General features: G+C 46.1%; 1 protein-coding gene across 2 annotated transcripts in view; it reads right to left on the bottom strand.

The window, feature by feature from the left end:
- Nucleotides 1–290: 290 nt before the first annotated feature.
- Nucleotides 291–16,457, bottom strand: part of LOC143300742 (uncharacterized) — a 57,575-nt gene continuing 41,408 nt past the window's right edge. For both annotated transcript variants that reach the window (XM_076614637.1, XM_076614636.1), the window contains exons 2-6: nt 9,701–10,208; nt 7,840–8,742; nt 4,005–5,950; nt 2,086–2,311; nt 291–1,298 (exon numbers count right to left, since the gene is read on the bottom strand). In XM_076614637.1, coding sequence (XP_076470752.1) covers nt 576–1,298; nt 2,086–2,311; nt 4,005–5,950; nt 7,840–8,742; nt 9,701–9,961 — 4,059 coding nt within the window. In that variant the 5' untranslated portion in view covers nt 9,962–10,208 and the 3' untranslated portion in view covers nt 291–575. The remainder of the gene's footprint in view (nt 1,299–2,085; nt 2,312–4,004; nt 5,951–7,839; nt 8,743–9,700; nt 10,209–16,457) is intronic.

Raw genomic sequence — 16,457 nt, 5'->3', positions numbered from 1 at the left:
GTCACATAAAAGGGCATGAGGCAAATGACAATAATGAAGATGAATTCATAACTGAACACTGACGATTACTGTTGTGATGACTTTATTTGTTCCCCATCAATTAGATTACACACAGCAGGTAAATGGAACATAAAAATTTTTAATTGAAAATTCTGTGACATTAATTTGATTAAATTTCTGCATGTGTTTTTCTGCACCCGTTCTTTCTTTTTAAGCTCAAGGCGAGTAATGAAAAACACCCGCAAGCTGTGCACCCCCCCCCCCCCCCAATCCCCCCCCCCTTTTTTTGGCTTGTTTGTTTTGTTTTCCTGTGGGTAAAAGTTGCTGTGTTTCTCTTTCAAACGGATTTGTGACTTATGTTTTCTCCATTTTTCCTTTCAAAAAAAGAAAAGAAAGCCCTTCTTTTTATCCATAGAAGAACACTTTCTTTTTTATATTTACAATGATATATGTTTTTCACAGTTTCACATTTCTATGTTGGGACTTAGGCATTCACAGGCAGCAATGAAAAAGAGGAGGGTTCGTTAGGATCATGACTCTGATCCTGGGCTATATTCAGAAGTTGAATTATTGTGCTACTCTGCTTTCTTCTGCTCTTTGCTGCTGTGTAGAGAGCGGTGCTCACGAAGTGTGGTAAAGTCTTCGTGACTGAAGGTGCAGTACTCACAGGAGTACTGCCCTTTCAGGCCATGGTAACGGCTATGTGTTCGTAGATCATACATCTCAAAACAACTGAAAGGGCAATGCTTACAGTTGAGCACAACCTTCACATCACGTACTTCTGATTCAGACTCTGCATTCCCTGACTCATTGTCAGTTTCTGCTTTCAGAGCCTCGTGAGCTTGAGGTTGAACGGATGACCTGTTTGTGACAGGTGATCTGATTCTGTCCTTTGTCAGAAGAGACCGATTGATCTCTGAGATGGGGGGCAGCTGACCTGCACTTTTGCTAGTACTAACTCCCGTCACTGGAGTGCTCAGATCCAGCGGTAGGTCATCACCTTCATCTGAGCTAGGAGTTGTAGGAGCTGGATAGAATTCTGTCACCAACTGTGGAAAGGTGTGGGCGACAGGGGTTGTTAGCAGGTGGGTGACGGGCTTTGGCAGGATGATTTTGGGGGTGCTCCTGGAAGGGTGCTCTGCTCTCCCACACTTCTGCAGGGGACTGTGAGCTGTAGAGGAGTCAGTGTTGCTATCTGACTCTGTATCAGGGTAGGTGATCTCCTCCCAGATGAACTTGGTGACGCTTTTCCCCTGGTGAGGGTGGACCTTCTCTTGGTGCCTCAACATCTCTTGGATCTGAATCAACACGGGAGCAAAACGTTAGTCTGGATGTGATTTTCATTCGCATAACAAACATTTTCCTTGTTCCAGTACTTTGACTTTAGCTCTCAGTGAAAACCCTGATATTGTATATTACAAGAAAGCATGTTCATCATACATGCATGCACACACACACTCAGGAGTGACCAGTGAGAAAATGGGAGCACACACTGGTGGAAACAATCGTTTGGACTGAAGTAATTTGCTTTTCACACACTGACCCATTGGATAATTTCTTTTGCTTGAGAGGCAAGTACTGGGCATTTTGATTCAAAATACTAACGCCTGGGCACACTAACACTAACAAGAACTTACTCTTTAATCTGAAAACTTATTAATCTTCCAGACATTTCCGAAATGTTTGACTGCCTGTCTAAATCTAATTAAGTACAACATTTAGCTGACAGCTTTATTTGAGAAATTTTATGATGACTGCACAAATTTGGTTTAATTTTAGGGGTTGGCCCATTTATGTGAGCTTTCAACTGAGCACCAAGGAACACAACTACAACTGAAATCTCTGAGTTTGGAGCAATGGTTTCTTATTTGATGCTGGGTAGCAAATCATATATGGCCAGTCAATGTCCCAGTTGCTATGTGACCACCATGTCACGACAGACATTTTTTTTGTTACCCTGATTTTTTAGCATCAGAATTGTTTTCCATTCATACACTGAAAGTGGTGCGAATGCATCAGGTATTAGAAACTAGATTCAGGCAGAGACTGCAAACAAGGAGTCTGTTAATAAAACAAACCACTTACATCATCAGAATAGTGCTGACAGAAGTTACATCTGTACTTCTTGGGGATGGTGTGTCGGACAGTGTTGGCGTGGCGAACGACACTGGCAGGGTCGTGGTGGGTGAAGGTGCAGAACATGCACCTGTACCGCTGCTGTCCATTGTCCCGCCACAGCAGCAGCGGCATGCCCCGGAGACTGTGCCCTTTCTTCGTGTCGATCCAATCGTGGGCCGCAGACGGGGTCAATCTGCACACGGTCATGTCACCATGTTATCTGTATGTTCTCTGAAAACAGTGTGTGTAGTTTTTCTTTCCTTTCTTTCCTGGAGCATTGGTGGCACGTGCCTGATCAGTTTCAAGACAAACCTTGAAACCTATTGCAAGAAAGAATCCTAAAATGGCAGATGACTGAAAACTGGTTTTCAGTAGAAGCAATTACACTGATTTAAACTTTTAGCGAGGTAATCCTGCAGTTTAGAATACTAAACTCAGGGGGCCGTTCAAATGAAAAAATACAGGTTGTTTTAGACTGACCTTGATGCGCTGAGTCGAATGCAACCCTCAGCTAAGCTCTACGGCCACTCCTTGTCAATGAAACAGAGACATAATAAATAGTAAACTCAGTCGGTCACTTCCCGAGCAACTATCGGCGAGCCATTTTGATTGCTGGTGGCGTGGTGTTTACGTCAAAATGGCGTGCAGGTCGGGAAGGAGTACTACTTACCGTGCATTTGATCCAGTTTCGTGGCAAAAGGAGTGGTCTTAGAGCTTAGCTGAGGGTTGCATTCGACTCAGCGCATCGAAGTCAGTCTAAAACACCTTCTACTTTTTCATTTTAACGGCCCCTGAGTTTAGTATTCTAAACTGCAGGATTACCGCCTTCCGCAACACAGGACACCCCGTAATTTACTGGGCTTGGATCTCCGGAAAGGTAACAGGAAGAGGTCAATTGTGAAACGACAAGTGTTCTGTGATTCAAACTGCAGGCCCACCACATTCATCGTCTTCAAAAGCTGTCACAGTCAAATACTCGTTTCTGCAACACGCGTTTTCTTTGGACACGACGGAGTTGGCAGTTTCCACATCGGCACTTATATCTGACTTAGATCTGTCTGTGTTGGCGTTTCAGCAGATTGTTTTAACTCCTCTGCCATTAACTCGGGTTCAAAATTATATGGAACTAAACCAAAAATCCATCTGGTCACAGACCCCGCAGTACATTTTTTTTCTTTTAGAAAGTCAGTCCTTGCATAGCTCTTTTTTTTTTTCTTTTTTTTTTTTTTTTTTAAACGAATTTGTTTCGATCAGCTTCGTCAGTCAATTGCGAAAGAGTCTCCCTATTGGTGACGTCATAACCATTTCAAAATGGCCGCCGGTGGCCTCTGTGACGAAAAATCACAGATTAAATAGTTGGGGTTTTATGGTGTTTTTTGTCCCCCCCCTCTCTCTCTCTCTCTGCCTGTTAGTGAATACTCTCTCTCTCTCTCTCTCTCTCTCTCTCCTGCACAGAATTGAACGATTTACGACAGAAGAATACACACGTTTTATCCTTCGATGACTGGGTTTCAACGTTTGATGCAAGATGAGCATTGCCACCATGACCTTGGTGGATACAGTCATTGTGCAAACCGACGTCGTTAATGCTCCCCCCCCCCCCCCCCCCTTTTCTTGGCTGTTACTGTTGATCATGTTCGTGATATAACTACAGTTCACTCTAACACTGTCAGCGCGATCAGTTGTATTTGTACAAAAATATCAGTTGTAACGGGTCATTGTTGATCATGTTCATGAAAAAAAAACTACGGTTCACTCAACATTGTCAGCACGATCAGTTGTAACGGGTCATATGGCCAGTGCCATAAAATGCTTGCGTTCTCTCTCTCTCTCTCTCTCTCTGTGTGTGTGTGTGTGTGTGTGTGTGCAAGTCCAGTGGTACTCACCCCTGTTTCGCCATGGCCCGTTCCTTGTTGACCTTGTGGTGCAGGTGGTCAAGGTGCTGGGGAACCCCCTGCAGGTCCGTGGAGTGCTGGGCCTGCATGTGAGCCAGGACCTCCGTGAAACTGGGCAGCTGCTCGCCACAGAACCAGCACCGCAGCTCGTTGCTGTCCGGCTGATCCGACGAAACCGTCTCCTCGGCAGCAGCGTCGGGTCGGCCGGGGACACACGGCCCCTGATTCATGCTGTTGTTCACCTCTGTACGGGCACCTGGCACTGACGGGCCGTGCCGAGCTGAGTGCGGGTGAGCTGTAGTTTTGCCCTCACCATTCCTGGGTGTGGTTCCAGAATCAGTCTCGGCGCCTTCATGGGCTGTCAGCTCGTTGAGTTCCGATGGATGTTTCCTCTTGCAGTGCATATGCAAGGTCACGACGTTCTTGAACACGTCTGTACACCACTGACAAGGGAGTAACTCCTTCTTATCAAATACCCTGCTGTCGTCCCTGTTGTTGTTTATGTCCTCTCTCGCGAAGAAGGACTCCCATTCATCAGGATTGAACTCGGGGTGGCTGACGAGGTGATCCAAATATTTACTTTTCGTGTCCCACCTTTCCGAGCACCACTTACACTTGTTTTTCCCATGTACGCTGATCTGATGTGCCAGGAAGTCGGTGTTCTTGAAACAGGCGAAACTGCACAGAGTGCACTGGTACTCTCTCACAGCTTTTCGTGGATGTTTGACACGAGCTTCGTCTACTTCTTTCTTCCCATTCACGGCGGGGGACTGGCGGGCCCGCTCTCCGCGCCCCGCGGCTCTATGCACTGATCGATGCTCTATCAGGGTCCGCAGCCGGTCGGCACTGAAGGCACAGCTTTCACAGGCGAACGCCGAGAAGCGGCGGTCAGAGGCGGTCAGAGAAGAACGCGTTGTGTCCAGCGTGGAGGGAGGTGGAGGGGCAGCCCGGCTGGGTGCAGGGCCCTTGACCAGCAGCTGCTGCAGGCCGTTGGCACGCGGCTGTGTGGCGGTGTGGCTGGACAGGGAGGCCGCCAGTGACGGCACTACGGACCTCTGGTGGCCTTGTGCCACACTGACCACTGCTGTCGGGGCGGCCTTTCTCACGCTGCTCCTTTGGCGACTGGAGGACGGCGCGGACCTCACGGCGGTGCCTTCAGGCGTCGTTGAGGGCGGGGCTTGAGGGGAGGCTCTTTCCCTGAGGTCCACCACACTGTTAATGTCCCCACCAGGGGGGCACCTGGACAGGTGCTTGTTAACATCCGACTTCCATCGAGACCGATAATCACAGTGAGGGCATGCGAACCACTTCGCCTTGTGATGTTTGGTCATGTGTTGGGTCACCTCAGTGGGTGTGACCCCAACGAATGCACACTCCGTGCATTTATATAGTCCACGTCTTACTTGTTTCGTCGGTCTGTCTTGGGCGGTATCGCATTTGTCTTTCGACACAAGGTCGTGTCTTCTCTTTCCTGCAGTGTTCTGCTGGGGGCTTATTTTGAGTTTATCTGACTGCGTGACCGATACCTGGCAGCTTTTTGTTTGTTGCTGTCCGCTGTCAGTGGGGCTGTGGTGAACCAGGAATGTTGAAGGGCTGCCGGCTTCAGCCACATTCCCTTGGACCTGTCCCTCATGCTGAGTATCACCACTTGATGGGCTGGCCTGTGTCGCACAACCGGCAGCTTGGGTCGGACGCTGCTGGTATGGATTCGACAGCGAGGGGTGGGCTTTAAGGAAGTGTTTATTATGGTCCCAGATTCGTTTGTACGTAGAACCGCACACCACGCACTGCCACGGGCGCGCGTCTGTGTGCGACACCATGTGTTTGTCGAGCTCCGCTGGCCACTTGGCCATGAAGCCACAGATGGCGCATTCTAATTGGGACGACCTAGGCGTGGCCTGTGCCCGAGGAACACCGTTGGTCTTGGCTGTCTCCACCTGCAAGTCACAATGCTCAGTGTATATCATGCGTGTACTCCCACTACCCTCCCCCCCCCCCCTTATCTCAAGCGCGCGTGTGATGTTTGTGATGTGTGTGTGGTTGTGCGTGCGTGCGTGCGTGCGTGCGTGTGTGTGTGTGTGTGTGTGTGTGTGTGTGTGTGCTGCGTGTGCCTTTTGCGAATACACGCGCTAAAATGAGGTGTGCTGGGGCAATTGCATTACAGAAGTTACCAACTTGATGTGATGTCAAAAACGTTCACTCAACTTAGAAGACGGATACATACAGAGGCGGAGTTGGGGGGCGGGGGGTTGTAATGAATTGCCCTTTTGTTGTACAACGTCATCACCGTGTCAGCAGCTGACACTGAACAAGCAATACGCAACATATTTTCATTCAATTCGTACTCCCCACCTCTCTCTCACACTCACTACCCCTCTGCTCACCGCTTTATTGTCTATTCACCACAATGTGATTTAGATACGCATGCATTCATATTTTCCACACAAAAAATGTGTGTTGTGTTATGAGAGGAAACCCCCCCCCCCCCCAAAACAGCCGATGGTTTTGAATGAGGAATACATTCTATTGTGTTATGAGAAGAAAAATAAATCCAGTGGGTTTGAACTAGTACATTCTGTAGTGTTACGAGAAAAAGACAACGAAGTTTTAAACGTGGAGTACATTCTAGGTTAAAGAACTTGCAAGTGATTCCCAGCCGTACAATAACATACAACTTCCAACAGTTTTTACTGTTACACATTGCTAAAAATAAAAATAAAAAAAGAAAGAAAGAAAAAAGCCATATGATATCGTATACCTTTACTTAAAAGTATATTCCTCTACTCTGTCATAGAATAGTTAGAATGGGATGAATAAATGATTTTTTAAAATGTATTGAAATTGTACCAGTGAGGCCACTGAAGGCCAGGTGCTTGAAGCAAAAAATATTCTAATCATTTAAAACAATTCTTGAATAATTTCTATAGTTCATGGACAAGAGAATAGGCCCATTTAAGAGTATATTTTAAGGAACTGAGATTTTAATTTTTATTCACAAGTATTCATTTCATAGGATGCTGAAGCTTTGGGTGGACACTGTCACTTCACTGACATTGATATCCTGAAGTGCCGGTGTTCCATTGCAAATAGGGCTGACTTAGGTTCAACACAAAGTGTGATGTTAAGAAGTGCCAGACTTCCATTGCAAATAGCACTGACTTTTGCTCAACACAAAATGCGATGTTAAGAACAGCAAGAATACATATAACAACTACAAGACATTCAAATACTTCACATCAAACATAACTGCAATAGATGGTGTGAAAATGGAAAGCCATTCCCTACGTATAATGATGATAGCAGTGTTTTTAACATGTGATGGGGAAAAAAAGGAGAGAGAGAGAAATGTATACACTTCTATTATGATAATCATAACATTTAAAAAAAAAAAACAACCAAAAAACCCGAATAAACTATGCAGACGAAATATGTGCTCAATGACATGAATGCATGAAATCTCAAAAGACATTCACTCACTGCTGTTAAGCCTAACACGTGTTAAAACAAAGTGGTAAACTTTTTCCCAATGTAAGAATCATCGACGGGAGAGCATTTCCAGATTTTCAGGAGTCTTTAAAACACCAAAAGACAAGGAGAAAGGAGAGACAATGCCACCTCTTGCACCACCACGCTTCCCTCTCTTTCCCGCCCACTATACACACACACACACACACATACACATTATATAATATATATGTGTGTTGTGAGCAATCAAGGAAATGGTGTTAGACGAAGCAAAGCACAGAAAAACCACCACCACCACCACCACCACCACCCAACAACAAGACAAAAAATCCCGAGTGACAACCACACCAAAATGTCTCACCTTGTTGGACAGCACGTGCTTGTGGTTGTCTTCAAAGTGCCGGTTGAGGCAGTGACCGTCACGCACGTGCAGGCGACAGACGGCGCACTTCGTGACGTGCCTGAAGGCGGAGGACATGTGCGTGGCCAGGTGGTTGCTGTAGGCGGTCTGCGTGGTCAGCACCACGTCACAGCGGGGACAGGCTAGCACGGCCCGGGACCCGCCACGCTTGGCTGCCTCCAGATGGTTCAGCATTTGCAGCTCGCCCTCCAGGTCCGAGGTCCGCCCCGGGCTGGCCGCCGCCAGGGGCAGGGAGCCGCTGCTGCCTGTGGAGGAGGAGGAGGGGGGGCGCTCCTCTTCCCCTCCAAGCTCCTGCCTCGCGGCCTCTGTCGTCACGTGCGGAGACCGGGACGAGGTTCCACTGACGCCGTCTGTTTCGTCTCCGAGGTGGTTGTTGACGGGGCTGGGGCCGTTGAGGTGGCGGTTGTCCATACCGCTGCCTGAGCCGCTGTCGGACGCCGGGGGTGTGCTGGCGCTGGAGGTGAGTGGTTCCGTAGAGTATGCGCTGGGGGTGACTCCGCCCGCGACCTCTCCATCCAACCCATTCTTCTCCACTCCGTGAGGAATGTCCGACACTGTGTAGTCCGCTGTGTGCGTTTCAGGCTCTGGAGACAGTACTCCGACGGTGATGCTGTTGAGCAGCTCCACGTGCACACACCTCCTCCCTTCAGTTTGTCTGTAGGCCTGCTGCTTAAGCAGCATCTTCATCCCCTGAGGTACAGGCGAGTTATCCCCGGGGTCCCCATCATGCTTTTCCTTCCAGTGCTTATTTAACGATTTCCGCCACTTGTACAGGCTGCCACATCGAGAGCAGCCGTATTTCGTGGAAACTTTGGCGGACTGGTCTGGTGATCTTTCTGTCACCTGGAGAAGAGAAACGGTTGCCGCAAGATGAAGTCAGCGTACTGACTGCACTGCAACACTTCCATTACATTCACAAGCGAAAAGGCATACAACGCAGATTATTTTTTCACATGCACAGAATGCTTGGAAGGATCTGATTCTGGCGGTGACTATGTTATTGTAATGATATAGACATTGAGACTGCCACGTGGAGCCAAGATTTTACACACACACGTGCACGCGCGCGTGCGCAGAGGGGGGGAGAGAAAGGGAGAGAGGGGAGACTGATATACAAAGGTACATACAGATACATACGTGTGTGTGTGTGTGTGTGTGTGTGTGTGTGCGAGTGTGTGTGTGAGACTCGGAGAGAGCGAGAGAGTGTGTGTGATTGCCAGTGTGTGCGTGTGTGTGTGCGCGCGCGCGCGCGGCCGCAGATAGACAGACACACAGACAGACAAAGTAAAGGAGAGAGAGAGAGAGGGAAAAAAAGTGGGAAAAAAGTAGTGTCAGTCGGAAGGAAGAGCGAGCATGAACACAGCAACGTTCCCTCTCACCCAGCCCCGGCACACCCTCAAGAAGACCGACGCGGAATACGGGTAAACACAACAAGCAAGGCAGCAGCACAATCTGCTCTATGAAAACATTTAAAGCTTTACACAGCACTGATAACATGACCTACCTTTACTACATGTCCTTATCGTTGGGAAACAAGAGCGAGGACTGGCGATGGGAATACAACTCGCTTCGTTTTTCTGAAACTGCGCGCGCGCGCGTGTGCGTGCGTGTCGGTGTGTGTGCGTGCGTGCGTGCGTGCGTCAGGGGAGTATGTGTATGAACGAGTGAGCGTGCAGATGTGTCATCCCATGCGCAAATTAAACTTCACGCCTTCATGCGAGTACGAGTGTACATGTATGTGTGCTCTGAGATCATTTAAAACTACCCGGCATCAGCACACTACTTCCCCACCAACACTCACCTCAAAGTACTTGGCGGGTGACACGTCCTTTCTCCTCTTCTTCCGCAGCGGTTCCCCGTCATCAAGGCTCTGCCGGCGGCGCTTAGCAGTTGAACTGGCGTCAGCCGGCGGCGAGTCGGGTGTGACCGCCACGGTGTGTGTGCCCTCGCCGTTCTCCTGCTCACCATTCTGCTCACCAGTCTCCTCCGTGCCGTTCTCCTCCGCTGGTCTGGCCTGGGCCAGTGCCGCCTGAAGGAGCGACTGGGCTGTGATCTGGCTCATGGTTGCTGGGCTGTCTCACAGCACTGGAGACGTGGGCTGTCGTCTCAGAGTCAGCCTGCTAGAAGCTTGACCGTGCTGTTTACGAGAACTGGGAGAGGAGTTGTTGTCTCAAGAATACTGGGAGAGTTGTTGTTGTCTCAAGAATACTGGGAGAGTTGTTGTTGTCTCAAGAATACTGGGAGAGTTGTTGTTGTCTCAAGAATACTGGGAGGCTGGCTGCTGTCAATTGGAAGTTTGTCTGAACGCACTGAAAAAACAAACAAACCCACATTTACATTTTACATATGTAGAATATCAAATTGGGCAGCAAAACAACCACGACAGGAACACACACACACACACACACACACACACACACACACACACACACAGTCAATAGCTAATGAAACCGAAATTCATTATTTAGTGTTAACTGGTTCCTTCTTATTTATTTTATTTTTTTATTTATTTAAAAAAAAAAAAAAAATTTTGTAAGGGTACAGTCAAGGACGTGTTTAATTGTTATTTATCGTCTGTTCATCTAAGATGATGATATTATAAAATAGACGTGTTTAACAAAGTCCGAAAAGTCCAGACATTCACACGTCTTACAAGCCGAATACTACTACACTACAAATCAATGCCGTTCCTTTTTTTCTTTTTTTTTTCCGAGTCAGTGACATACGCCAATCAAAAATCACAGGCCTTTCGCGTGTGACTTCTACAGTGCCTATAGTTGAAAATTTGTGTGGGTTTACATTCAGTGGCGGGTTTGACAATTTTGGCGTGCCCTTTTGATGTGTGTGTGTGTGTGTGTGTGTGTGTGTGTGTGTGTGTGTGTGAGAGAGAGAGAGAGAGAGAGAGAGAGAGTGTGGTCACGGACAAGGCACACTGCACAGTAAACACAGTCGTCCGACTACAAAGCCATAATAGTCATGATCTCCCGACGAGTATCGCACGATTCGTTGGCGAAAGCAAAAAAGTGGACGGAGTTTGTCCAGAACAGGGTCCAGACACACGCGCGACTGGAGAGGAGGTTACCTCCCTTGGACCACAACTCGAGCGTGTACCGTTTTCCACGACAGGGAATGAAGGTTCCATTGACTGTAAAGGACAGAAGCCGAGAGAGGAGACGAGAGGGACAAAGACAATGACAAGACAGACAGAGGGAAGAAAAAAATGGGGGGAAGAGCAGTTAAGTCTGGTAGGAGCAAAGACAGAGTGGGCAGAGACACACCTGCAGACAGCCAAAATAATGCATGACAGTCGCGTTCGACAATGACCATCAGAACAGCTGAAGAGGTAACTGCTGTCCCGACTATCTGGGCTAGAATTTGATTTTTGTGGAGAGCGTCTTGCCCAAGTTACGTAACCCACTCTCTCGACCAAGAGGGTTTTAGGACAGTCGGCGTTGGGATGGTTCCCCACCGGCCAACTAGCCCCCCAGGCTGCACCTCAGTCTAAGAGCCAGTGCAATTTTGCCTCCTAGTTTGAGACAAAGTCCTTTACAAAAGACTAAGCTGTAAATGATTTCCCATTGCAATGGAGAAACCATTGAGAATACAAGTCTCACTTTGCTGTTGGCCCAACTGTAAACTTACGTCAATCTGTGATATAAGCTGAATGTTATAATTATCAGTGCATTATCAATCATAGTGCATTTCTATACATTGGAAACAAACGAGATACATATGCGCTGACAACTCAACACACATTATTGTTCGATATACATACATACATGCATACATACATATACATACATACATATATATATATATATATATATATATATATATATATATATATATATTCTTTTTTTCTTTTTTTTTCGTGGAAAACCCAGAAATGTAAAAATTATGGATAAAAATGTTCAAGTAAAACTCAGATAATTAGTCACACTGGCGGATCCTAATTAGACTATCGTCAGCTACTACGAGTTCTTATCTGACTTGGTTCAGTGTATTTTATGGTGCGAATGTTCATTTTTATGATGGTGTCTACAACGAGCCTGTGATTGCACACGTTAATTTCCCTGTGGATTAATGAAGTGTTTTTGAATTGAACTGAACTGAACCAAGTCTGTCAAGTCTTTTGTACCCGCTGCCGTCTGTCTCGAGACTGGAACAGCACGCGAGGGGAGGCTACCAGTACAGACGAAGCAGGGGTGTGTGAGCAGAGCAGCATCAGTGAACTCGCCACTGGGGGTGGTCGTCCTATGTCCCTGTCGACTGAAAGCCGGCAGAAGACTAGAACAGGAGAGATTAGCGGGACATCGCTTTTCTCCATCCACTGTTTATTTTAAAAGCTTTTCTTCCCCCCCCCCCCAGGTCTGACTAAGCACGTTGGGTTACGCTGCTGGTCAGGCATCTGCTTAGCAGATGTGGTGTAGCGTATATGGATTTGTCCGAACGCAGTGACGCCTCCTTGATTAAGTGAACAGACTGAACTGTACGCTTTCCACTGAAGTAAAGGGTGACTTGACTGGTTTGTTGGCTGCTCAAGGAATGCATCAGGTAACCGTCGTTAAGACAGCACCCGACAGTGGATCACACACAACCAGCCCCCACCCCCCACCCCACCCCCCTGGGACAACGCTTTGTCCCAGCATCACCAATATGACACTGACGATCCAGGCCGTTACACGCTGACACATCACGTGGGCGAAGCCATGGAATCTGCACTCCACATGCAAAGAGTTAAGAGTGGTATTCATTATCACGCTTAGTTTACCCAGAAATGAAAGAATTTGTGATAAACGTTCCACAAATGATACTGCTGATGAGTTTCACTATCTGCTTCTGAGTCCTGCCCCCCCACCCCCCAGGACAAAAAATGTTCTCTATATATTATAGACCCCGACCAAACCCAAATAAATTCCACTTACTGTTTTCTGAAATAAGATAAAAGAAATTTGTTAAAACTTAGAGCCTTCGTTTCGACTATAGATACGTGTCTCTTTTCAGTAAAACTTTTACACGTGTTGATGTTGAAAATATGGTCTGTTGCGAAGGAAAAGTGATTTGTTATTGTGTAATTTGCTTGTTTACTCGTGTGGGCTTTTCGTACATCACTCATTGACTCACTTGTGTAAACAAAGTGAGTCTATGGTCTATGTTTTAACCAGGTGTTCGGTTGTCTGTGTGTGTGCGTGTGTGCGTGTGTGTCTGTGGTAAACTTTAACATTGACATTTTCTCTGCAAATACTGTGTCACTTGACACCAAATTAGGCATAAAAATAGGAAAAATTCAGTTCTTTCCAGTCATCTTGTTTAAAACCATATTGCACCTCTGGGACGGACACAAAAAAATAAAAAAATGAAGCCTAATTATATGCAAACTGCATTTACTGTTATATTTATATTTCTTGTATTCTCTAAACTTGGCACTTTGATCTGATATTCTGACCCAACAACAAGAGCAGTCATTATTATCATTTTTTGTTCAAACAGGAACTTCTTTTGCTAAGCATGGAAGTTTTATTTATTTTGCAAACGTTTTTTGGTGCAGGTAGTAAAAAAGGGAAATTACTCTGTAATTAATGCTAGGGGACTTAATTTATCACAAATGAGTCTTGAAGGCCTTGCCTCTCTTGTTTTATTTATGTGGTGCCTGTAAAAGATATTTCTTGTATATCTCCCAGGGGGGCATTGCCGTCTTGCCTTACAGGAGTTTTTACACTTTACGACCTGCACAATGTGAACGCTATACCGTTGGCAAAAACAACAAACATTCACTCTCTCAGCATTCTTTGCTTGAAACGAGCGTCTCTGCTGACTGTGGCACCTGATAGAGTGGTCACCCCCCTCACCCCTCCCCGCCTGCCCCCCCCCCCCCCCCCCCCTCTTTAGATCTAAGCTTAGAAAAACATGAATAAAAGCCCAAGGACCGTGAATGCGTAGAGCTCCGACCATTATGAAGGGGTGTTTTACACACAGTTTAAATCCCATCAGCATGACATCCTTCAAGTAATAATACCATCATTTCGTAACATAATGACACCGCATTTCTTGAGCACTAGTACTTTAAGGTGTACGGCATTTTCAGCATTTGGTGGAAGACATCCGCAACCTGGGGGCAAAATCGTTTTAGCTTCTACAAAACATCAGGCAGAGAGAGAGAGAGAGGGGGGGGGGGGGGGAGGTGAGGGGTGGGGGGGGGGGGTGGAGACAGACAGACAGGAAGAAAGAAAGAGAGAAATTAACTGAGGGCTTCCTGGGAACAGTACAATTGATTGGCCTTATCTGGATTTTCCTGCTGAAGGCAAAACGCGTGATCAGTAAGCGTGTCACGCGCTGTGCTGTGATATATACTGTTAAGTGATGCACCACTTAAAAGGCCGCTTGTCGGAAGTTTTTGTTTTTACTTTTTATTTCGTTTTTTTTCTCTCTCCCCACAGTGTGCGCTGCAACTGTCAGCGTAAAAAATGGCTTGAAAAAGACAAGCAGCTCTAGACAGAAACGCATGGAATGAACATGTTACGTTCTGTCCCTGAGAAGCACGTCGCAATGGCTGCTGAGAGAGAGAGAGAGAGAGAGGGGGAGAGAGAGGGGAGGGAGAGGGGGAGAGAGAAGGGGGAGAGAGAGAGAGGGAGAGAGAGAGGGGGTGAGAGAGAGGGAGGGAGAGAGAGAGACAGAGACGGAGAGAGAGACAGAGAGAGAGACACAGACACAGAGAGAGAGAGAGGGAGAGACAGAGACGGAGAGAGAGGGAGAGAGAGAGACAGAAACAGAAAGACAGAGACAGGCAGACAGACAGACACAGAGAGAGAGAGAGAGAGAGAGAGAGAGAGAGAGAGAGAGAGAGAGAGAGAGAGAAAGTTGTTTATTCATTTTCAGTCTGTTCACCTAAGAAGATATCAAACTGATAACAAATTATATTATTACCATTATTTCTATCGTCATGATTATCATTGTCACTTAGAAACCATCACTTCTGAAAGTCAATGGCAGAGGAAAAATCATTCATTGAACTGAAATGGGGGCGGTTGAGGTGGAGGGGGTTTGGGGGTGGACTGAGGGAGGGAGATATAGAGAACACAATGTTGAAAAGATACAGTACAAATGGAGAGGATGAGTGTCAGAGATTGGAGAAAGAAAAACATACTGGAAGGATGTGTGTGAGAGGGGGTTTGGAGGAAGCGGGATTTGGACAGAAAATTAATCAATAATCAAATATTGTATGCAATAGTTCGGTAGATTATTTGAGAGGATCATGGGGGGACCTACAAAAAACAACCACCACCACCAAAAACAAAACAACAACAACAACAACAACAAAAACAACAACTGGACTATTTAACACTTAACTAGCTAACTTTAATAAGCAACATTTTGAAGTATACATAACTTTAAAAAAAACACACAAAAAAACAAAACAAAACAAAAACGAAACAGTTGAAACTGGTAACATGTGTTCAATATTTTCTGGAGGCAAAGGCAAGAAAGGTTTCATTTCTAAACAACGGGTTAAAACGTGCTCTACCGTTAACCGACCCTTGCAAAAGGAGACAGACAGACAGACAGAGAGAGAGAGAGAGAGAAAGAGAGAGAATATCACATCCTTGAGTAATACCATCATTTCGTAACATAATGACACTACAGTTCTCATTACCTGAGCACTAGTGCAAAAGTTTACATTTTCAGCATTTGTAGAAGACATCAGCAAGTTTGGTGCAAAGGTGTTTGAGCTTGTACAAAACATCAGGCAGAGAGAGAGAGAGAGAGAGAGAGAGAGACGGAGACAGAGGGCAACTGAGAGAGAGACAATGAGAGATAGACAGTGATAGACAGACAACATCACATCCTTCAAGTAATACCATCATTTCGTAACAAAACGACACCACATTTCTCACTGATTACTTGAGCACAAGTTTACGACATTTTTAGCATTTGTGGAAGACGTCAGCAACGGTGCTAAGGTGTTTGAGCTTGTTCAAAACATCAGGCAGAGAGAGAGAGAGAGAGGACTTGACATGACATGACATGACATGGCATGATGATTTATCGTCAAAATCATTCACAGCCATTTTGACAAGGGATACCAAAAAGAAGAAGAAAAGTTAAATATTATGAACCACTATTCACCACAATAACCGAATGCAATGAAAAGGAAACAAAAAAACAAAAAATAAATACCATAAGGACCACACATTGTCGTAAGCCATTTACGTCTATATATTCATTTATGCGTCTATTTATTCACTAGCATATTCTATGGATACATCTATATGTGCACATTTCACTTGCTTTTTATACTCACACTATATTTTCCAGTGCTTTCTGTCCACAATTAAGTGCTACAGTAAGAAACTTGGATAAAGCTGTTATCGTTAATTCATTCCCACTTTTGAGCACGAGTTGCATGCGAGTTAAATCATTCATGGGGCTTAATTCTTCAGTGAATGTGTATCTGTTTCTGATGTGTGTGTATGCAGGGCAATGGAACAAAACGTGGATTTCGTCCCTCTTTCTCGAAACAGCACACTGGACAATCACTGTTTGTTTCAGACTCGGCCAGA

Source organism: Babylonia areolata, chromosome 26, assembly GCF_041734735.1.
Source record: "Babylonia areolata isolate BAREFJ2019XMU chromosome 26, ASM4173473v1, whole genome shotgun sequence".
NCBI lineage: Eukaryota > Metazoa > Mollusca > Gastropoda > Neogastropoda > Buccinidae > Babylonia > Babylonia areolata.
This window is presented reverse-complemented; position numbering and strand designations above follow the sequence as displayed.